General features: G+C 40.2%; 1 protein-coding gene across 1 annotated transcript in view; it reads right to left on the bottom strand.

The window, feature by feature from the left end:
- Window positions 1-3,721: 3,721 nt before the first annotated feature.
- The window catches only part of CFAP20DC (CFAP20 domain containing), a 64,881-nt gene continuing 44,226 nt past the window's right edge, over window positions 3,722-24,376 (bottom strand). Inside the window, 3 exon segments of the mRNA XM_061472839.1 lie at window positions 3,722-3,974; window positions 14,221-14,282; window positions 21,852-22,055. Of these exon segments, the coding sequence (XP_061328823.1) occupies window positions 3,887-3,974; window positions 14,221-14,282; window positions 21,852-22,055 (354 nt within the window). The 3' untranslated portion in view covers window positions 3,722-3,886.

Below are 24,376 nucleotides of genomic sequence, written 5' to 3'. Positions count from 1 at the left end.
CAAATGCCACTGAGAATGAGCACCTCTGCGGGGCCAGGGATGCGTCCCTGAGGGACTGCCCCCAAGGGCTGCTCTGTCCCTGCCTAGCTGGCTGCTGAGCAGGGCTGGAAGCCTTGGGGAGGAAAGGGCACTGCGCGCACGGGTGTCCCGGAGGGTGCGCACTGCCCAGCCCTGGTCCCGCTTGCCGAGCAGAGGAGCCGCCCTCCCGCAGGGTGGCTTTGGAGCTCCTGCCTCCCCCTGCCAACGCCCCCGGTCCACGCCGACAGCCTCAGGAGTCCCTCTGCCAGGCTGCAGGAGGGGGACTTTGCTCTCACCCTGCTCCATCGAGTCGGGTGTCCTACAGCTCCTTGCGGACGTGTCAGGCATCAAAGGTGGGCGTTTGGAGAGTCCCTGTCCCAGCAGCGCTGGGGCTTCACCAAACGCTCCTCTGCTCCCTCTGAGCGAGAAGAGAGACGCGGGTGAGCTTGCAGCACAGGCCCAGAGCCCTGCGGTGTGGAGCGCCCTCCTCCCTCGGCAGGCCCCCAGGAGCCCTGTCCCTGCCCTCTACTCCCCGCACCTCACCGGGTCGCAGCGATGCACTGTGCCCAGCGTTCCCTTTTTTAAAGGCCTGCCCCCAGTGGCCTCTGTGACATCAGCACCGCTGGCCCGCGTGCGCCCCAAACACAGGCAGGGGCACCCTCGGCCACACACCACCCACCGTGACACGGCCACTGCATCACAGGGCTGGCGGGGAAGCGCACAGGCAGGGACCCGAGCCCTTGGCACCCAGGTCACCGGGGCGGCTGCTCCACCTGCAAGTGCAGACTCAAGCGCCAGCTTAGGGACTTGGTTTCCTGGTTAGCTTAACGGTTGGACTCCATGACCTTTACGGCCTTCTCCAACCTAAATGATTCCTGTGACTCTCATTACCATTCCACTATTACTTTATCACCATTTGCTTGCGCTGTGATTTTCCTTCAGTCGTCGATTCCTTACCATTTGGTCATCGCTTCGTCATGAAGAAAGCCCTTTTAATTAACCCACCAAGGATGACTTTCCTGAATAATTCACCTGCCACACCAGGACAAACACCAGACTGTGTCTGGAGCACAAGCAGAGTAGAAGAAAAGGAATGATGGAATAGTTTGGGTTGGATGGACCTTCAAAGGCCCACTTAGTGGCTGGTGTATTGTTTAACCATAGAGAATCTGCTGTTGGTTGTGGCAGTCATCAGGACTCCATTAAACTCATGCGGTGAGCGCAGCTAGAAGAGGCAGCCAACAGATGAGTAGTTTCTCTGCTTTCCGTTGAGATCTCAAACGCCGTTGACTCCTTTGAGACCTCACGCAGAACTAGTCTCGAGGAGCAACGACAGCATAGAAAGATCTCGCCCCACCTATACCACCCAAAGAGACCTTTCGCTGCCCTTTTTGCAACCCAATTTGCCTATCTCACACTGGCCTTTTTAGTCATCAGCGCGCTTGTAGTAAGCGTGGGTAAAGCCCTTCCCAAATCTTCGATCGCGAGGTCAGGCCATGATGATGATGATAGGTAAGAGGAGATGGAGATGTATAGCATATGACTTACCATATTAACATAGTACAGTCAGATGAAACGTTTTGCAGAAGAAAAGCAGTTTAGTTGCACCTTTGTAAATTATACTCTGAAAACTGAACAAGCAATCACTTTCAAAATGGATCTTTAATAAAAGCACTGTGTATGATAGTTGTTTCTCCTACTTCTTGCATGAAGTGGATACTGATTATTTTTCCTATAAAAGCAGAAAAGAATTATGTGACTGTATCAAAATTCCCATTAGATTAGCAGAAGGTTCACTGAAATATGGGTTAAACAATCATGACTTAAGTCTCATCTCTCCCTCTCACTGGTCTTTCAGGGGCAGTGATGGATGGAACATCATGCTGAAAGTCAGAAGACAAGTTCTGTTCCCAATTTTGCAAAGTGATCCCAGCCAAGACACCTGTCCTGTTAAAATGTTATGGTCTTCACAATGTAACAGTACATTCCTATGACTTTAAAATCCACAAGACATGAAAAATCTGCTAATTTAGAGAGATCACAAACTAGAAGGGACCTGGTACTTTTTCTAGCATGAAAGAATCAGTGAACTGACCAACAAATTGCATGTAATTACCCACCTGAGTTAAGAAAACACACTCTCACAAACAAAACCCACAACTCTGAGTCCAAATTTGTCTACCTTCATGTGCCTTTGTAGGCTGCCATCCCCATTAGTAGCAGTAAATGCCTACTATAGACCTTACAAGGAGGTGAAGAGGTCCCTGGGGATAGGAATCTTAGAAGCACAGAGTAGTTTGGGTTGGAAGGGAATAGTCCTTTGCTCTTCAAATACAGCCAATAAGATTTAATGAAATGGGATATTTAGTGATTAACAGGCTTAGCAGATGAAGCGAATTTCACCCTTTGTCTCTGAGGTATTCCCTGATTGTCTCATTAGCTGAATACCTCCAACCAAGAGAGAAGGAAAAGTGGGCATGAGTGAGAAAGGCTGCATGTACTATACACATGTAGAAGACTACAAAGGAAGAAGTTAGTGTGAAAAAAAAGCAAGGGTAAAATGACTGAAACAAGCCAGGAAGGAGTACAGTATCATTCTTTTCTTGCTCTGTGCTCCCTGCTCCCAGACTGTGGCTGGGTTGCCGAGTGGTCCTTCCAGCAAACATCAGGGAAGTTAAAATCCCCCACGACGACCACGGCCTGTGACTGTGAGGCCGCTCTCAGCTGCCTGTAGAAGGCCTCGTCAGCTTCCTCACCCTGATCTGGGGGTCTGTAACAGACACCCACAACAGTATTGCACCTGCCAGCCTGCCCCTTAATTCTCACCCACAGACTCTCAACTCGCTCGTCCTCTGTCCCTGGACAGAACTCGGTGCATTGTAGTTGCTCCCGTACATAAAGAGCAACCCCACCACCCCGCCTGGCTGGCCTGTCTTTCCTGAAAAGGACATAGCCCTCCATGACTATATTCCAGTCATGTGAGCTGTCCCACCATGTCTCTGTAATTGCCACCAGAACACAGTCTCCTGACTTAACACAGGTTTCCAACTCCTCCTGCTTATTTCCCGTGCTGCGCGCATTGGTGTACATTGATCCCTTCCTAACAGCAAAATTCTATTTTGCTGTCATAAACAATTACAAATATACATCTATGAAAACATCCCCCATTTGAGGGGCATAATTTGTTTTAGACAGTAAGTCACTCAGGCATCATCCTTTGGGCAGCCAAATACACCGGTCAGATTTATGAGTGTTCACACTGAATTCTCCAGAGTTGAAGAAAAATGTAGGTATCTACCCTGTTTCTTAAGACAACTGATAAGAAAAAAGGGCATTTGAAAAAAACCAAGGTATTTGTTTTATTCTACTGTTGTTGACTTTCCAGTTTCAGCTGAGTTCTTTGCCATTTACTAAGCAAATACCATTAATAAACAAAAACCTGTAACATTTTAGGTGACGACAAAAGTCTTTACACAGGAAATCATAATGAGATTTCATTTAAAGCTAAATCTGAAATTTTTCTTTGTAAGAGAAATATCACTTACATAAGCCTAATTGTGCTTCTGAACAAGAATGTTTAGTCTTTGCATTCTTTCTTCCATAGGTTTGCCATCCCCACTAGCATAAATTACTTATTTTAAACAAAAAAGATGCATTTTTTGAGTTAATCTGTATCACGTCAGAACATTAGGAAACTGCAAATAATACTGCATGGAAAACTCTACCAGCTTGAGCTAAGAATAGTAAAAATAACTTGGAACCAAAATGCTGCAGTATACAAAACTATGAAAAGGCAGCACCAGCACTGCAGAAAGAGCATTTCAAAATGTCTTTCTACCCAGGACCTTTTCATTGTCTTCATAAATTCCTACCTCCAATTTGTTGAAGATCTAGTGTGCTTTTCCAGCTGTTGGCTTCTAGGAATGATGGGGGGACTGAACATGTCCATCCAGTCCCTGAAAAATACAAATCAAAATATCATCCATAAAAACACAGTTTGTGTAACTATTACTTAAAAAACCCTTTCAAAGGTAAGTGCAGGTTGTCAAGTGTGATGGAACAAAATCAAGCTGGATTTTACTGTTATAAAAACAAACTTTACAGTTAATACTATAAATGTTAAGGTTTTCTTTCTTCTTTAGCCAATTTGAGCTGGGATTGCTCTCTCAGCAAAAAGTGTACATGAGGTGTGATCCATAATCCACAGAGCTATACTGTGAAAGACTCTAGGACTCATGAGAGTGTTTTTCCTGAGGAATAAAGATTTGGGATGAACAACCTGGTCTTGATTAGAGACTGATGGGGCCAATTTGATTAAAAACCCTTACCCTCTCTAAGGAAAAAGACTCACAGACAATCATAAAGAGATGTCTTTGGTTACCACTGACTTGGCACTGCTTGGAGACCTGCGTACCACGGTGACATGGCAGGTGGTGGATCATTCACAGTCTGGATGGTTGGTGACTTAGAGCAGAGCATAGATTTGAAATGGATGCCACCAGCAGTGCGCTACGAGCTCAGAGGTCATGAACTGTGGGACAGCCAATTTGTATTAAATAACTTAATCTTTCCAGTTTAATTTAACTTGAACATTTTTCAATGAAGGCATGGAATTAGTGGTCAGAGCTAAGAATAACATATTACCAGTTTGCTAGTGTTTTTCAGAAGGAAACACTGGATTGAGTCAGGATGTTATTGCTGACAGTATTCTTGATATTGGAAAAAAAGCTTTGCTAGGTAACTACACTATAAAGTGCTTATAACATATCTATATTGTTATAAAATACTATACGCTATAAATAAAAAAGCTGTTATCAAGCATAAGATGATTTTAGCTACTGACAAGGCCATATAGAGGATTCATCTCAGCTGTCACACATATATTTTGATTCTGTAGAGAAAAAAGCTTTATGAGATCTTTATCATAGATGAGGGAGTATGGACCTTCTTCACCTGTTCAGTTTAATAGGCAATTTATGTCTCTCCTCAACACTATTTTGTGACAGCTTTTAAAAATGATTTTCACGTAATCACACATTCATGCAAAGTTCAATGTTCATTTCACATACACTGTTTTATGATAGTCTGTGTTTGCTACAGCTCAAAGGGAAACAGAACAGTTTTTATTGTTATTATTACTGTAACTGCAGATTTTTTCACTGAAGGAACTCATACCACGTCTTGTAATTCTTTTCATATATGAAACCAGTCTCTGTACACTGTACATAGCTGATGCTTCCTTAAGTTCCCATCTCTCCTCATCAGCAGTAAAGAGCTATAACGCATTCAGGCTTTCATATAACCATTAACTAGACTAAATATTTGCAAATTAATACTTAAGCATAGAATTCAAGGGACCTCAATCAATCATCTCATTTTGATCAAACCAGGTCCTTCTTTGTTGACCAACCTATTTCAACTACAAGACAAGCAGAATGGAAAGGAAAAGGGCTCTTTAAATTCCTTTATGTTTGCTTCATGCTGGTGGGAACAGTGCAGCTCTACAGAGTAAATTAAACTTAAATTGGGGCTGCTTTGACTTACATCTGGCCATGGCTGTTCCAACAGCTGATACAAATAGATTACACATGCGAAGCTGGAGGCCAAGGAGATCAGCCACAGCTGAGGAGGTAACTTCAACATCCATGGCTTCTTCTAGAAGGCATGAGTTGTTCCAAAGCTTGACAGGTTTCTTTACATTGGTGGACTGTAATTGTCTCAACTCAACTGTCCTACACCCACTAAAGAGGTAACGTACTTCTCCTTTCTGAAAAGCCTTGATGATCTCATGTAAGATTTGCTTCTGACAAAGGAATCTGTCAAGGCTCAGCCATGTGTTATAATTGCTAAAATATGACAACTTTTATGTTAGTTTTTCTGCTACTTCTGGACTTGTTATTATCTCCTGCTGGCATACAGGCATAATCTGGAGTGAACAGGGGGACAACCACCAATCTGTTTGCAGTCAAAATGGAAAAAACTTACCTTCTGCCTCAGGAAACAGAACTGCTGGTGTAGAAATACAGCAAGTAGCATAGCAGATTTAAAGGAAGAGATACTGAATTTTCCATCATTTCAATAGGTAAAAAACATACTTCAGTATTTTTTTACACCAGCATATTCTTTTCACATATATGGTCAACTTCACAACCAATCCTTCTCTTCTGCTGTTCAGCTAATACCTGAGAACTGGTACAAATACTCCACACAGCAATATGCTTGCCTAGACATCTCATTATTAGCTCTCTCTGGCACTGCTCGCCATACCTGCATTCCCGGAATATGGCCAAAGACTCTTTGTTCACACCAAAGCTTCCAAAGTTTTTAGAAGTAACAGTTAAATGCATGCTTTGATATCCAGTGGCATGGTAGAATATATTTTCCATTTCTTCCACTGGCATGTGTGGTTTGTGCTGCCTCAGAATCAGCAAACATAAACCTAACACTAGAATCTGACCAAGCTCATAGCACGTGGTCAGAGAGCACGAAGCATTATCACTTATCTGATTCTCTACAATTGCACCGAAACATTAACATCAGCAATGGCAATGTCTTGGAGAAACTGAGGCAATTTTAGAGAAGGTAAGGAAGAACTGCTAGCACTAATCTCTGCTTCCCAAGCTACCCTTTCTTCCAAATTCACTACAGCTTTTAGTTTAGTGTTATCTATGAGACAGTCTAGATTCAGTTCATGGTTTTTTTCCCTCAAATGTCAAAAAAAATCTAATAGCTTTGCTATTCAAACCCCTCCCACCAAGAGAAGCAATCAAAACACTACAGTATTAGGGATTCATTGTTGACTTAGCATTACGTTTAAGATGGAAACATATTACACAATTTGCATTAAAACTAGGTTATTACTTCCACAAATTGGATACCAATGTCTAAATCAACTTCTCCTAAAATCTTGAGATAAAAACCCCCAGAACAAAACTTAATCTCATGTGTGCTGAAATATTCTCGGCCACACTGCAGTACACAGTAAACACTGGCACTTGACTGATAAACTTCTGAGAAGTGGTCTTACATTGATAATTCTGATAGATGGTGTAATCTAGCAGACCTTGCCTAAAAGTAGAGCCCAGCACGGGGACAACAGGCAATGTCCTGAGAACTGTGGCCTGCATTCCCATTTATGGCAGTTTTATACTGACTGAATAAAGAATACTGGTTTTGAGAACTTCCTGAAGAAGCTGTTTATCTCCTTAAACCAGCAAAGCTAATCACATATTCTGACTCATTAAACTCACTCCCTCCCTTTAAGCTATCAAAGCCTCCAGCTGTAATCAATATAATCAATGGGCAATAAACTATCCACAGCTTTCCTGATAGCAATGTGGAATGCCCAGGTATTGTCTTTTCACATTGTAAGCTGCATTGTATGAAGCCTTAGAATAGCTTCCACACACATTCAAAGTACCATGAACCTTTAATGCTTTCACTAAAATTCTTCATTATTCGGCAAGCTTTTCTCTATATCAAACCAGAATTTAAAATACTATAAAGTCTTGTAATATTATGATAATCTTGTTAAATAATGGTCATATATTGAAATACCGCATGTGATGGGAAGCAAAAGAATCTTGTGGACTTACGAACATGATTTTCAGTCTTACGACAGCATGTTATATTTTGCAAAAAACAGCACTGATCAGTAAAATCTGTTGAGAAAATTAGTGATGCCTTATTAAGTAGCACTTCTCAATGACAATGTATCTAAAGTATTGACATCAACAGAAATCCAAAGAATTAGAGGGGTTTGATTTAAATCTTAACCAATACCCTTGACATTCTGATTTTTTTACAGATATTTTTGTGCTTTAGTCTATCCTGCTGGCTGGACTGAGAAAATGGCAAATCATTTAGTATAAAGATTTGTAACATTGCCCTGAATTGAGATAGCATACTTAAATACATTTCTTTTGGATCAGATTTAATTTGTATTACTTAAATCAATGGGATCATTTAATCCACCTTATTAACAAAATTAAAATGCATCAACGTTTTAGTACGGTTTCACCCAACAATCTAAACAGGAATTAAAAGGAATATTCAAGTTATTCAGTCAGGCTGGCAGTATACTTAAAAAAAGCAGGGCAAGGGCTACATTATATCACAACAGGGAATGAAAAAACAACAGCAGTTTTGTACCATTAAGAACACATTGAATTGACAAGCTATTAAACATCTAAAAAATACAATCAATAAAGAACTGATGATTTTAACTGCATAAACTACTTAGTAAATCTTTATGAATATAACTGGCTTGTGCCTGAGTGACAATAAGAGGAACACATTTGCTGAATTATGCTTTACAATGGACAATTCGACCATCTCTGCAGAGGGCCAGAGAATGCCAATGTATGAATCAAGAGTATAAAAATATTTTAAGGAAAAAAGGAGTAATTCTTGACATCTCATGCAGCTATCAACTTAAAAATCTCAGCACATCCTTCTGCTGTATTAGTAACAGTTAACCCCACATAAAGCAAATTCTGCTGCAGATGCTCAAAGTGAGTAATTAAGTAATACCTTACCATTATCCACTGAATGCAAAGTGACAGATGGCATCAAAAGTATGGTTCAGTACAGCCTACATAATCAATTCAGTTAAGATGAAGATCTCTTTTTCTCACTTGTTTGGATTTTTAATTATATCTTTTTAAGGTTATCAGAAGCTAACTCATTTCTTAGATAGATCAATAAAAATTCACCTAGTTCTGTGAGACCCCTCTCCTATTCCCTGCTACATCTTTTTTGGAGTGTACATAACTTGTTAGGCTCCTCTAGATTAGCAGATCTGAATTTTTAGTTATTTACATATCTGCTGAGTTTCATGCATATGTGTAACTTCATTAACTTCAATCAGATTACCTATATACACCTGTTTGGATTCTGCTTTGTAATATATTAATCATCTATGCATAATGGGAGTGTGGGTTTTTTTTAATAGGAATATTTCCATAGAAATAAACCCTTCAGTAACAGTTTCAGTAGTGAAGCAAGGAATTATGTAGGCTATTAATAGTAAGAAGTCTTTGTGTTATGTACAAAATGCAATAATATTATTTGAAATGGTGTCAAAATAAAATTTCAGGTCCTGCCAGTACATCTGTCTCTAGCAATTATAAGGTCATCTCAGCCTTACTGAATCTAAAATCTTTTATTATTCAACTCTGTTTGAATGGCCCAGAAACACTGAGAAAAAGAGTGGAACCAATAAAAAAGCAAATCTCAGTAAATCCTGAAGCTGCAAAAAAAAAAAAGGAGATAAACTACCTTACATTAACATAGATGCAACAGCAAAATGTTTGAAAGCATTTGCTACATTTTATATTCAAACCCATAGCATATATGCTGCCCTGTTTCCATGTTCTCAGATTCCCATACAAGGGAAAGAGATTTTGGGTTATTTTAACATGCTTTTATATGTTAGCCACTTGGTTCTCAACAACCTGCCTGCAGCTAAGCTTTTCACCATCGTGATTAAAAAAATTAACCTCCCAACAAGATGTTTCCTGTGCCATTTGCTTCTTTTGTCATGTTCCCTTTTCATGCATATTACAGCCTGACAAATGCAGCAGAACTTCACTAATTCAGATTAACGACTTGGGAGACCTATTGCACCTATTTTGTGGATAAGTAACTGAACAAACACAATGAAAAACCAAAGTACATTTTGTGATACATTGTTCTTCACTTATTTTCACAACAGTTGTGTAATTTCATACTACTTCATAATGGAGCATTTTCTGTTTTGCAGAAGTAATGGAACTGTATGACTTTGATCCTGTAATGAATCATAAAAATAACTATGCTTTGTTTGCAAAACTTAATCTTCAAATGTGCTTAACTTTTAAGTTATTCTGCTATTTACTCCTTTGCTTGGAAATACAGGAAACAAAGACCTTTTGTTTCTGAATTTCACAGCATGCATGCTGGAGAAGTTCTGCAGCAGCGAAAATAAATGTTATCACTCCCATCCTTCTCTTAACTGCACTATTCCATAGGGGAGTTTAATTTTACCAAATCTCTTAACAGTATAACACCACATGAGGCAGCTATTGGAATATCTAGTTTTCATTGGGGATGGATGAGAGTATGGTGGTATCAAAGCTGAACATACTTTTAATACTTGCGGCTTTGCAGTGGATGTAGTTTTGTGCTGAAATCATTGATATATTATCCAAATTTAAGGTTCCATGGTAATAGCACTGTTCATGGCAACAATAGGTTCTAAAACAAGACTTCTCTGGCAGAAACTCTGAAAGTTAAAGAAACAAGTTACTTCCTAAAAATCAATGGAACAGTCAGATGCATAGAAAGGGGTGTTTGGTATATTTAACTAATATACCAGAAGTTTAACAATAATAACGTTTGAAAAGAATTAAAGGAACATATTTATCATTTCATGATACATTATCTGAACTACTGTGCATGTGTATCATTATAACAGAAAGGAAAATCTCATTGTTTGATAAAGCAGTAATTAAGGATATGGGCACTACTCTTTTCTTGTGAGGATAAAACACCTTTTTCTGAAAAGTTTATATTTACTGTCCTCCTCAAAGACTTCATCTCCACATCAGTGAAACCTTTCTTTAGTGATGATAAATCTCAAATCTTTAACATTTATCATAACTGGAGAGAGACCTTTACGAAAAAGAAAAAAAGAAGAAAAATTAGCTCTTTTTGAGGTTGGTTTTGTTTTGGGGTTGGGTTTTTCCTTTGATTGTAGAGGAAAGAAGAATGATGACATCCTCATCAGTCCAGTGTAACAAATGTAGGTTACAATGATAAGCAGCTTGCTTTAGTCAGCCTGTACTAAGCCCATGTGAAGTGAGGACAGTGACTATCAACCATTTGTCAAAGACTGCGGGCCCATATAAGCTAATTATAGGTAGAAGGAATTTTATATTACATCCACAACTGCAGAGCTACAAATGACTTAAACCACAGCACAGTGGTGGCACTTTTAATAGATAAAACAAATCTAGGCAAAATGACATCCTGAATTGTATCACATTTCCATGCAGCTCTGTGCCCACAATAAAGTTAAAGATCTGGGAAAAACTAACTGAAAATCTGGCTGTGTACATTTTGTACAGTATTACTTAAGTAAAATAAACTTCTTGTGAAAGGATGGCCAATGAAATGCTGAAATATTTGTGTCTTTCTTGTGTAGTTACTGGGGAACAGCTGATAGAACTTCAGAGGAATACATTTTATTTGGTAGCTTGGGAAGAGTTAAGTAGAATGCGAAGAGAGGATCTTGTGAGGCAATGATTACACAGACAGGTTTCTATGTATTAAAAGAAACCAAACACCACAAAGACAGAAAAATCAGCTTTTATCAGAAATACATTTTTTTGAAAGCATCTGTAGAAGTTGAGAAAATCATTCATGAGATTAGGCTCGAGTGATCTTTTTCAGAGAGCAGCTCTACATTTTAGAGTTCAGTATAGCTGAAATTCCTCTAGCATATTGACTTTCTTTTAACATTTCTTTTGAAGAAGCTTCCAAACCTTCTATGACACACAATTATTTAGGAGGACAAATGCTTGCTAAGCAAGAATTCACAATTTCCAGTCCCTGCACTGGAGGAAGAAGTAACACAGATAATTACAGCTTCCTATTTGGAGAGAAGAGAGCAATTCTGAAGTTCAGCTAGGACCATACAGCTCATCAGTCAGTGGGAAGTACATAGCTAAGGCCTGAAACGCTGCACATCATCTTGCTCATCTGGCTCTGTAGCCTCCGCAGTCAGCCTGCCTCCTTTCATTAACTGGTTCTACACCTTGCAAAGCAGCATGATGTGGAGATGATTTGTATTGCAGTAGCAGTATTCTTAGCAGATTTATGACCGTTCCTCAGCAGAACCAATGGAAAATTAGTCTAGCTGGGTCTTTTTATCGACTGCATTTCTATTATCTTCACAGGTGCTTTCTTTCCTGGCTTGTTCTTTTATCTTATCATGGACAGAAGCTACATTTACTGGACAATAGCTTCCACACTGCTCTCTTTTCATTTCCCAGAATATATCACTATTACACTTTTTAAAGTTACTTTAGACCTGTCAAATTCTGTATCACTCCTTACAACAAACTATTTGTTGTTTCAGTAAGTGCACAGAAGCAAGTAATTGTCTTAATTCCATGGTATTTATAGCTACTCATCTACATGGGGTTTTTGAAATATTCTGTGTGTTGTTCTACACTATTGTAGTAAGCTTACAAAGATTTAGACATTTTCTACTTGCTCATACATGACTTGTTAAAACTGGCTTTGAAAACAGTTTAGGAGCCAACTTATAAATTATCATTAAAATTAATTATCTCGCTCTCGCTTAGGTACACACCCCCTGTGAAAAACATTACAGAGTTTTCCATTATAAATGAAAGGTAATGACGTGAATAATGATATTCAAGTCACATCATCTCCAGTTTTTATATCATGATGCAAACTGATCCCATAATTTTGTCATCTTCTGTATTTACAGCCCAATAACGCTTTTCTGGCAGTTCACAAAGGCTACTGAATTTATGAGGCACTTGCAGGTCAGGTATTTTACGAATACTTTGCCTGAATTTCTCGCAAATGATTTCTAGAGAAATTAAAGTCTACCATGTGTGCTGGACTAAAATAGCATGAGAACTAAGTTGTAATTTATACCATTCTCTTTTAAATTTCATTACATGGAAATGCAGGTTTTCATTGTTGATCACATTAACTTGACATGATGGAAAGCTTTATTTCTACATATAATGATATTTATTCTCCTTTTCCTATATAAAATGCACTGAGTACCAAACTGCTTTAGCACATGCATAAAAATAACTTAATAAAACTTGACTCTACCAATATATGGGCAGAAAGAGACAAACAACATACCTTGCACTAAAATACAGGCAATTCTAATGCCATCAGAATTATGAAACTGATTCTGGAATCAGAGTCCAAAGTGTCAGCCTCAAGGTACGTCATAACCTTACTCTGAGGACTATAGTTGTGTCTATAGTTGTGATAACCAACACCCAAGGCAGAGAGCTTTTCTAGACCAACATAAAACACTTGGATTTACATGTGCAAGGGGGTGGGAATCCAGGATTGTATTTTAACTCAAGTAATATATTGTGTGTACTAGGAAGCCTATGGCTGCACGTTGCAGTAACTGACGTATCTGGAAGAACTTGCATGGCAAGTTTCATAGTGTTCACTTCATAAAATCTAACAAGAACATTTTAAATCCATAAAAACACGGATGGCAAGGGAAATAAGTGACTGAAAACATCTGTGCGAGGAAAAACGTGTATTATTCTGCAGAACTAACTGGCAGTGTGCTGTCAGAAAACACTTCATACCACTGATAAAAGCTAAAGAAGTATCTGAAATGTCATCTGCTCCTATCCCTCCCAACACACATACATTGTCCATTCAAAACGTGGACAAGCAAAATCAGCATTAACACCACCAAGTGAAATCACTCTACTTTTAAAAATAAGTACACCTCTTGTTCAGGCTGTTAAAAAATTGACAAAGTGATGTTAGGGTTTCACCTGGAAGTGGACAATTAATTTTGATCATCTCAATCTGATTATTTCTCCCTAGCCATCCTCTCCCCTTGTCTTCATTTTGCCTCATATTAAAGTCACAGGGATTTTCTTGCTAATTACAAACAAAACAGAACAAGCTAAAAACCTGACAGCCAAAATATGTTGCACACAGGATCAATTTGAACTATTCCACAGAGTTGTAACACCCTCTTCTGACTGGGCTATCTATTAAAAAAAAAAAACCCGTCTAAATAACATTAAAATCTTCTGTAACAAGTGGATTCCCTGACACCTACAGTCACGTGCAGAATTCTACTTCTAAGCCTTCAAAGCAGAGAGGGAGTGAGGGAGAAAGAAAGAGATGAGAGCGGATGTATGTCAGATGAGGAAGATTTCCTGAATCATGCATCAAAGCAGCTGTAGGAGCAAGGCTTGTGTCAGTTACATTAAATACACAGTGGTACATCCAAAACATGCGGAATTCAGTTCTGCATTCCAGGACAACACAGACATAATGCAGATAATGACTGAAACGAGCAATAGTAAAGCCCTCTTAAAGTGATTTAAGGTTAATTCAAAGAATGTCACACTTAATATTCAGGATACTCTAACTAAGTCCTTACTGCCCAGGCTATAAATGGAATCTTACCGCGGGTTGGAGTGAGAAAGTGGGCTCATTTCTTTCTGATAGTGATGCTCCTGACTGGTGGGCTATGGAAAGCAAAACATAAAAGTGAGAAAATGACTCTGCAAATATCCTTTCAGTATGTTTAGAAGTATGCAAGAGATCTTTTATGAGCATACACATTTGCAGCTTCTGATATTAGAATTTTACGGCCTTTTTCCTTACCTGTGAAATTAAAAACGGATATTCAGATTCTAACTGTGCAAAAGTACGACATAACAGATGATTCTTACCTGGCTGGAAATAAACATGAATTAAAGACTTGACCACATGGTCATTTCTCTACTGCCTGTGAGTGTTGGGGCTGAGTCAGGAAGCTTCAGAGAGGGAGGGTGGCAAAGTCTTGTCTGATAGGAAAATCTGGACTGTATGTGTATAGAAAGCACGGTGCAGGAACTCTTAGTAGGATCTGTGCAGAACCAACCATTCTTAAGATGGGACAAAACTGAAGCAGAGCTAATAGGGCTGGCAGGCCTGGCTCATCTCTCCTCAGAAGTACCGGTAAGAGTAACCTGAGCAGTCCCAAATGAAATTTGCTGAAGCAGAAATGATTCCCTATGGCACTGTCAACTTGATACCTGGATTCAGCTATTTATGACTAGGTAATGTGGACTGTGTGAACATTCATACAAAAGATTATAATTTTCTAGTCTTCAAATGTTACTTATTCATTGTTAAGAATATGCCCCAAAGTGTGGCGTTTCACGACACGGACTCAAGTAGATGAGGAGACTCAAATCCAGCTTTATTACAATCAAGCCTTTTTTATCCCCTTGTTTGGTACTTTCTGAACCTGCACAAGCATGCCACATTCAATCTCACTGGCCTCTGTAAAATTCTCCAGGTAAATAGTCCAATCACAATGCTGCAGACCCTCTCACAACCCCCACATCATCAACTGAGACTTCCACCACAACTACATCCTGGCCCATCCCCCCCAAGACTTGTTTTTTGACGTTCCCTGGCCTTCAAAGCCCCAACTCATCGCCCCAGGGCTTGTCAAGCACTAAGGCCTCAGAGCTCATTCCCAAACTCTTCTTCATGCAGATCTTATTGCCTTCACTCCCCACACCAAAGTTCTCAAACTACCTTTGGTCTGTGGCATTAAAAAGTTATTTGGAAGACCAATATTCACAGAATCACAGAACCCCAAGGGTTGGAAGGGACCTCAAAAGATCACCTAGTCCAACCCCCCTGCAAGAACAGGGTAACCTAGAGTACATCACACAGAAACTTGTCCAGGCGGGCCTTGAATATCTCCAACGTAGGAGACTCCACAACCCCCCTGGGCAACCTGTTCCAGCGCTCTGTCACTCTCACAATAAAGACATTTTTCCTGATGTTCACATGGAACCTCCTATGCTCCAGTTCACACCCATTGCCTTGTCCTGTCACTGGACATCACTGAAAAAAGCTAGCTCCATCATCCTGACACTCACCCTTTATATATTTGTAAACATTGATGAGGTCACCCCCCAGTCTCCTCTTCTCCAAGCTAAAGAGACCCAGCTCCCTCAGCCTCTCCTCATAAGAGAGACGTTCCATTCCCATAATCATCTTTGTGGCTCTGTGCCGGACTCTTTCAAGCAATTCCCTGTCCTTCTTGAACTGTGGGGCCCAGAACTGCACACAGTATTCCAGATGCAGCCTCACCAAGGCAGAGTAGAGGGGGAGGAGAACATCTCTTGACCTACTAACCACCCCCCTTCTAATACACCCCAGGATGCCATTGGCCTTGGCCACAGGGGCACATTGCTGGCTTATGGTCATCCTCCTGTCCACCAGGACCCCCAGGTCCCTTTCCCCTTCACTACTGTCCAGCAGGTCAGCCCCCAACCTGTACTGGTACATGGGGTTGTTCTTCCCCAGATGCAAGACTCTACACTTGCCCTTGTTGAATTTCATCAAGTTCCTCTCCACCCAACTCTCCAACCTGTCCAGGCCTCGCTGAATGGCAACACAGCCCTCTGGTGTGTCAGCCACTCCTCCCAGTTCAGTATCATCAGCAAACTTGCTGAGGGTACATTCAGTTCCCTCACCCAGGTGGTTGATGAAAATATTAAACAGCACTGGTCCCAGCACCGACCCCTGAGGGACTCCACTAGTCACAGACCTCCAGCTAGATTCTGCCCCATTGACCACAACTCTCTGCCTTCTTCCTTCCAACCAGTTCTTGATCCACCTCACTACCTGATCATCAAGCACACAATTCCTTAGCTTATCTATGAGGATGCTGTGGGAGACAGTAGCAAATGCCTTACTGAAATCAAGAAAAACCACATCTACTGCTCTACCATAATCCATCCACCTAGTTACTTGCTCATAGAAGGCTATAAGGTTGGTCAAACATGACTTCCCCTTGGTAAAGCCATGTTGGCTGCTCTTAATGAGCCCCTCATCCTTGATATGTCTAGAGACATATTCATATTCATGAACTGGTACAAAAATTCAAGAATTCTAACATTCAGAAATGTATTTTCTCTCAGTATATTTGTGGGGCTTCCAGAAGAGACCCCCCTCCCATTGTCACACACCTCAAAAGCAGCTCTAACTGAATCACTGAAGCAAGTGCAAAAGAAGTGAAAATACAAGCATACATTAACAAGACCTGTACGACTTAGTACATGAAATGCTAAAAATAAACACTAAGCACTATGAAAGCAATTGCCTTTTTTTACAGAAATCAATATAAAAATGAGTATCTTCTCACGGTTTCAGGAAGTGCAGAGGGATGTTGTAAAATGTATGTACAGGATGAATGACATCCTAATTACTGCCAAATATGAGTCACTGCCTGGTGGTGCGTAGTGCAATTCCCAAATGATGGCTAGCGGAAGACTGAGAATGAAACAGAAAGTGAACTAGTCAGTCTGTGAACCAGAATATCTAAGTAACTTCTAGTCTCATTTCATAATAAGGAATAGTCTGCCTCAGTTTTGCAACTTGACTTGATGTGAACAGACCCCTCCAGGGGTCATCAGACCGAGCTCTCAGTTGGAATAATTCTGGGTTTAAATATCACTCCTCTTGTCTGTCAGACTTCAGTTCTGCCAAACCACTGCCATGTGAAGTGGCTTTCTTTTCTCAACCATTGTAAAGGAAAACAGAAGACCTTCCACAAATCAGGACTGAATTTATACTTAGGAAGCTGCTTGAAGAACAAGTAATCTTTCTTTTCTGTGAGTACTCCTTACTCAAAAGACAGGTCTTAGTAGTGAATGCATGCTGGAGTCTGCTAATGCAGCATTAAACCACGGCAAGCTTCCAAGATGTTTCAATGAGCAATCTATGAGAACCTTCCTTTTCTTTTGCATTTCTGGCTGAGAATCAGAGACCAAATGTAATAAGATATCCTGAAATCTCTTATACATGATCTCCAGGATGGTTCTTGTACATCTGAAGTGGTCTCTGAAGTATGGAAACAGCTATCCAAGAAGCTAAATAGGCAAATACCCTGACAGCACAGGAAGGTCTTACTGGATCTCTAGAATAAAACAAGGCACCAAAGCAGAAATATTTTATCAGCTTGGCAAATTTTCTTGGTTAATGTGTATATTGGTGGGTCTAAACTTCACATTATACTCTGCAGTATACAGACCTCTGTCTTGCATATTGTTGCAAAGCTAACATGCAATTTCATACACCTTCAGATTTCAGAAAATATTCAGGTAAGACACACTCAAAGTCTTTACAAATACTCAGTTCTACATGGAGATATTACTGATTTGGAAATGTGCTCTCCCCCTTCCTCCCCCCATTTTACAAGGATTTACAATTATTCTTTGAAGTAAATCCATTTTAAAATAAAAGTTTCTCATATTTATAACTTACAGCTCTGCTGGGTAATGTATAATATTGAAAGCTGGTTTATTCCTTTTGGCTGTCATAGTTTACACCAGCTGCTAAACAGCTTATATTTCTCCTGGTAGCCTATATTCAGCTCTCCTAGCAGCCTATATTCAGTTCTCATAGCATGAAATATCCAGTTTCAGTGTATCTGTTTTATAGTTGTTTAGGGACATCTGTTCTAACTGCAACTAAGCAATATGATTGATCTTTACATTCAGATGGGTTTCTTAGACTCATTAGACTCAGAAACATGAGAATTTTCAATAAATCTGGAACTCAGAGTAGCAATGGCAAGTGATGAAAAAATAAACTCAGTGAAAATGTGCTTTATATATGTAAAATATTACTTTGATACATAGGGTCACTATCTAACATGATTATATCCTGCCCTGCCTTTCAGAACTTCACAGGTATTTCAAGATGATAGACAAAAAGCTGTCTTCTGGTGGTGCTGTTGCCACAGATTCCACTAAGAGACAAAAATGTACAAAATGAATGAAAATTTGAATAAAAATATTCCTTACTTATCTTTGAAGAACATAAGAGAAAGCAGTAGATACTACTGGCTTAAATAATCAGAAAGACACAACCTGGAAACATATGTAAGCATGAAAGTTTAATTGTGACAAGAATTTCAAGCTGTCCTTAATTTCTCAAACTACAATACCAGGAATATTTCTATTCTATACACTGCACTGCTAAACTCATTTGCCTGTGCACCTGGAAGATGGCTAGATATATACTATATATACACACTTTCCTGCAGTTTGTACATCTGAATTTGGAAAGCTAGATCATTTGCAAATTCTCTTGACTCAAGTGACAGTTACACTAAAGATCAGTGACATAAAACCTAATCTCTTTCTATTCTAAGATTTATGTTTCAGCTATCCATTTGAACATGGCATCACCATCACTATTCTCAAAGTCTTCTGAAATGTTGTAAGCATAACAAAATATACTGAAATTTAACACCAACATACCAAAAATGTTCCCAGCTGCTCTTCTAAGCTTCTGTGTTAGAACAACTTGGGGTGATTAAATAATCACCCTCCCTAAAAAAAAAACAACCTGTTTATAACCTTCTTAGATACTAAAGGTCTAGAAAATGAATTATCACCCTCACGTGAATATTCTGCTGTTTTCCAAATCCTGGAACAGAGTTAAAACAAGGAGTGTTAAGCACACAGGTCCATAGCATGTCCACGTGTCTATACCACATCTACGAATAGCTGGTGCCATGGCAGCTATCTCAGAAAGGAAAATATGAAGTGAATCACAACAGGTACTGTGGACTAACCAACACTGCACTGGTACAGGGAGTCCCTTTGCATAAAGCGAGGTAGGGAAGACTGCAGAAGCTGAATTTCAGCAGCCTTTGTTGTAGCAAGGAACTAAGTGGTTAGTCCTTATCTGAGAAAGATTAGGTTTGCTTTCTAAATGATCTCTTCCTGGAAAGGAGGTTCTACATTACATTGTGAAACCTCAGTGCCCACCTTGCAAAATACAGAGTAGAAGCCTGACAAGGCTGCATGTATAAGACATACCAACACTTCAGTCAACTGAATGAAATTTGAAAAACTTCTCAAATATGTTGCCTTTTGCACTTGATTTACCTACAGAGAGATGGCTACAAAGGACTACTATGAAAAACTACAGCTATATTAAATTACAAATTAAATTACTAAATTATTATACCTAAGCTCTTTTTTAGACTGATGCTATTAGTCTGAAGCTACAGAACATGATCAAGACAGTAAGATCAAAGAACTGTCTTTGCAATCACATTATGCTTCACTGAATACTGCAGCAGTACATTTCATCTTAAAAGTCCATTTTGGTTTAGTAATCTAATTTGTATTAACCAAACCTGACATGTCTACATATTCTTATCTATTTCCTTATAATTAAACCACCCAAAACCTGATGAGAGTCCTAGTCTCTATTTGAGTTCCATTGGCCCAGTCTTGCAGATTCATACCATGTTGGAGTCTATTAGTAAGTACTAAGAAAACATATTGGAAATAATGAAACTACAACTAAATGTATAATGTTGACAGATCTCAAATAGTTCAAACCAACTAATCTTTCCTTAATATCCTGCAAAACATTACTCTGTACAGCAAGTTCTTATTTGTACAATTACTTACTTAGCAATACACCTCATTTGAAACTTTCATTTACCAGTGTACCATAAAGTTCCTATGCTGTGTTGATCATTCACTATGGAAGACAGCTGCTATACAGGCCTCCATTTGGTCCCTGCAGATCCCTGAAGGTAATTTGCACCTAAAACTTTAGAGCAATTACTCTGCAACAGTTTATATTGGGTCAACACAGCAGTGTTTACTCTTCTAACATCGGATTGTCCTCTGAGAGTTGTGTAGTGTGCTTTACTTAAGCCACATTCAGTGTTTATTATTGTTTCACCTATAGTAGAATAAGAACTATATTGCTGAGATATAAATGGAGAATGGGGTTATCTAGTTTTACAGCAGGTCCTGCAAGCACCTTTATATAGGAGCTGAAATGTTGTTCTGTGATTTCATACATTCAGTACTCTTCAGTGGACTGTAACAAATATTCTGCTTCTTGTAACAATACTCTGTCACATAGTGCAGCTTGTACCAGGACAAATAAGGATACAAGGTGTGAAATACAGAAGGATCAGACAGTAAAAGCTCAGAACTACTGCAGCTTTTTGCTGCTGTTCTTCTCCTTCAGTGCTTTCAACAGTTACCTTTTCAGTCATAAGACTTTATCATCATGAGAAGGAATTATCTTCCATTACTCACACTGTAATGTAGTTGCTGACTGGTATATCTGGGCTTCACTCATTTTGGAAATATCTTTAGGTACTATACCACATACCTGCAGGTTTGCAGGTTGCCAGCCACTACTTTACAAGCTGCACAGCCTACATGATTACTCAGGATTCAAGAAAGGAATACATACCAGCTGCTATGCAGAAAATTAATATATTTCAGACAAAACCAGGACAACTATCTAAGATAGGAATGGGCAGCATGATCATTTTAACATGTCTAAAAAGGTTGTTTTTTAGAGTCATAAGATTTGGCTTCTGCTCTTTGTTCTTCCGCAGATTTTCTACTTAAACCTGGTGATATCATTTAATCTGGTTTAGTATTTAAAAAATACATACAAGTAAGCAAGTAATGTTAACCTGTAAGCATTCAGTGGGACTACAGAAGTAATTTAATTGAGGTTTCTTTGACTTTTTAAAAGGCCAATGTAGTGATAGGAAAAGGGGTAATGGCTTTAAACTAAAAGAGGGAAGATTTAGATTAGGTGTTAGGAAGAAGTTCATCCGAATGAGGGTGGTGAGACACTGGAACAGGCTGCCCAGAGAAGATGTGGATGCCCCATTCCTGAAAGTGTTCAAGGCTGGGTTGGATGGGGCTTTGAGCAACCTGGTCTAGTGGAAGGTGTCCCTGCCCGTGACAGGGGGTTGGAACTAGATGATCTTGAAGGTCGCTTCCAACCCACACCATTCTATGATTATATGTATTAGATTTGCTCTTTGTCCATGGTGGTACTACAGGACCTGCTGGAAGTGCATGTGTTTTGGTTGCAGGTTTTACTTATTTACTTATTTACTTATTCTAAAAACGTTTGGTAGTGGTATCTTAAATTTCAAAGCTACTCAAACACATTTTGATATTCAAGATTCTTGAGTCTCAGAATTGACAGAAACTATAGAGGAAATACTGTGGCGTTAGACTTACAGGTGGGAAACAAGAGTTCCAGGATGCTGTATCTTCACTGCTTGTACTTAGGCTAACATTGCAGTTATTCATCTGTGATGCACTCAGCCCATGGGAGATCCCAGTATCCCCTGATTCTTCACTTTGCTGTCTCTTCATGCTAGCCAGCATCTGTAGTTCAGATGAACTGAGTCCATTTGACTGGTAGTTTTCCCAGTCATACTCCTGTGAAATAAAATGGAGTAGTCAACAATATAGACAGGCTCACTGAACAGAATATGGGAATGAAAGAAATACACTGGAGAATCTCGTGGGGAATCTTCTAGAAGCTACAACACTAAAACATGTTTACTAGAAAAGATTAGTTAACAGATTCCTGCTCAGCTATGAAGATCAAACATATTCAGATGTAATTACAGAAGGAAGAACACAAACACTGTTATGGACTACAGTCTGGATCCTGGGTGTTTGGTGAAGTTGCTGTTCTACTGCAATTACAAACAGAAGATAAAAGCAGGATTTCAGAAGTTCAAAAACCCAGCAGCTATGCTTAAGCATCAAATGAAAATCTTGAAATAAACCCGATCACACAGTTATCATAGCACCATAAACACCAGCAACATAACATTTAGTTATTTGTCAGTACAGCATAAAATTTCTCTGGAAAGCAACACATGTCAGCACTAAATTTTAAAAGTTATTTTGGCAACTTGCTAGTGTATAAACTAAACTAAATAACTTTAAAATAAACAGTACAGCAACATTTAATACCTTCAGGTTATGTGTCCTGGGTTCAGCAGTAGCAGTCATTTTTCTCCTTCTTAGTAGCTGGTGCAGTGCTATGTTTTTGACTTTTGGCCTGGGAACAGCGCTGATAACACCGATGGTTTTAGTTGCTGCTCAAATGTTTAGACTGACCAAGGACTTTCTGAGCCTCATGCTCTGCCAGGGAGGAGGGTAAGCCGGGAGGAAGCAGAGACAGGACACCTGACCCGAACTGACCAAAGAGGTATTCCATACCACAGCACGTCATGCCGAGGATGTAACTGAGAGTTAGCCGGAAGGGCTAGTGGACTGTGGGGTTGGACTTGGTACGGGTCGGTGCTCGGTCAGGCTGGGGTGGCGAGTTATCGGTCGGATGGTGCTGAGGTGTTGTATTCTCTTCCCTTGTGATTTCCTTTATCATTATTATTATTGGTGGTAGCAATAGTGATTTGTGTTATACCTTAGTTACTGGACTGTTCTTATCTCAACCCATGTGAGTTGCATTCTTTTGATTCTCCTCCCCATCCCTCTGGGAGTGGGGGGAGGGCAAGAAAGAGGGGAGTGAGTGAGCAAGCTGCGTGGCTGGGTTTAAACCATAACATTACGGTACCACACAAACAGGACATTTTTTTTCAAAACACTCACGGATATGTGTGAGTGATTAATAAGATATTGTACAGGCTCAATTCCAAGTCTTGGAAGGCAGATGCAGGGACTGTGAGAATGAAGACCTTGCGCCCACTGTAGGAGAGGAACTGATTCAAGACCATCTTAAAAATCTGAATGTGCACAAGTCCATGGGACCTGATGAGGTCCATCCACGGGTCCTGAAGGAGCTGGCAAATGAAGTTGCGAAGCCGCTGGCCATCATATTTGAGAAATCATGGCAGTCAGGTGAAGTTCCCGATGACTGGAAAAAGGGAAATATAACCCCCATTTTCAAGAAGGGGAAAACGGATGACCCGGGGAATTACAGACCAGTCAGTCTCACCTCTGTGCCTGGCAAAATCTTGGAGCAGATTCTCCTGGATGGCATGCTAAGGCACATGAAAAACAACAAGGTGCTTGGGGACAGCCAGCATGGCTTCACTAAGGGGAAATCCTGCCTGACCAATTTGGTGGCCTTCTATGGTGGGGCTACAGAATTAATGGACAAGGGTAGAGCAGTTGATGTCATCTATCTGGACTTGTGCAAAGCGTTCGACACTGTCCCACACGACATCCTTGTCTCTAAATTGGAGCGACATCAATTTGATGGATGGACCACTCGGTGGATAAAGAACTGGCTGGCTGGCCGCACACAAAGAGTTGTGGTCAATGGCTCAATGTCCGGCTGGAGACCAGTAACGAGTGGCGTCCCTCAGGGATCGGTGTTGGGACCGGTCTTGTTCCACATCTTTGTCGGTGACATGGACAGTGGGATTGAGTGCGCCCTCAGCAAGTTTGCCGATGACACCAAGCTGTGTGGTTCGGTTGATACCCTGGAGGGAAGGAATGCCATCCAGAGGGACCATGACACGCTTGTGAGGTGGGCTGATGCCAACCTCATGAAGTTTAACCATGCCAAGTGCAAGGTCCTACACCTGGGTCGGAGCAATCCCAGGCACAGCTACAGGTTGGGCAAAGAAGACATTCAAAGCAGCCCTGCGGAGAAGGACTTGGGAGTGCTGGTCCGTGAGAAAATGAACATGATCCGGCAGCATGCGCTTGCAGCCCAGAAAGCCAACCGTATCGTGGCTGCATTAAAAGGAGTGTGACCAGCAGGTCGAAGGAGGTGATCC

The sequence above is a fragment of the Pezoporus flaviventris genome, unplaced genomic scaffold (assembly GCF_033815535.1).
Source record: "Pezoporus flaviventris isolate CSIRO_AGI_PZ_B2104156 unplaced genomic scaffold, CSIRO_AGI_Pfla_v1 ptg000073l, whole genome shotgun sequence".
NCBI lineage: Eukaryota > Metazoa > Chordata > Aves > Psittaciformes > Psittacidae > Pezoporus > Pezoporus flaviventris.
The sequence above is the reverse complement of the archived record's forward strand: the minus strand, read 5'-3'. Positions and strand labels throughout refer to the sequence as shown.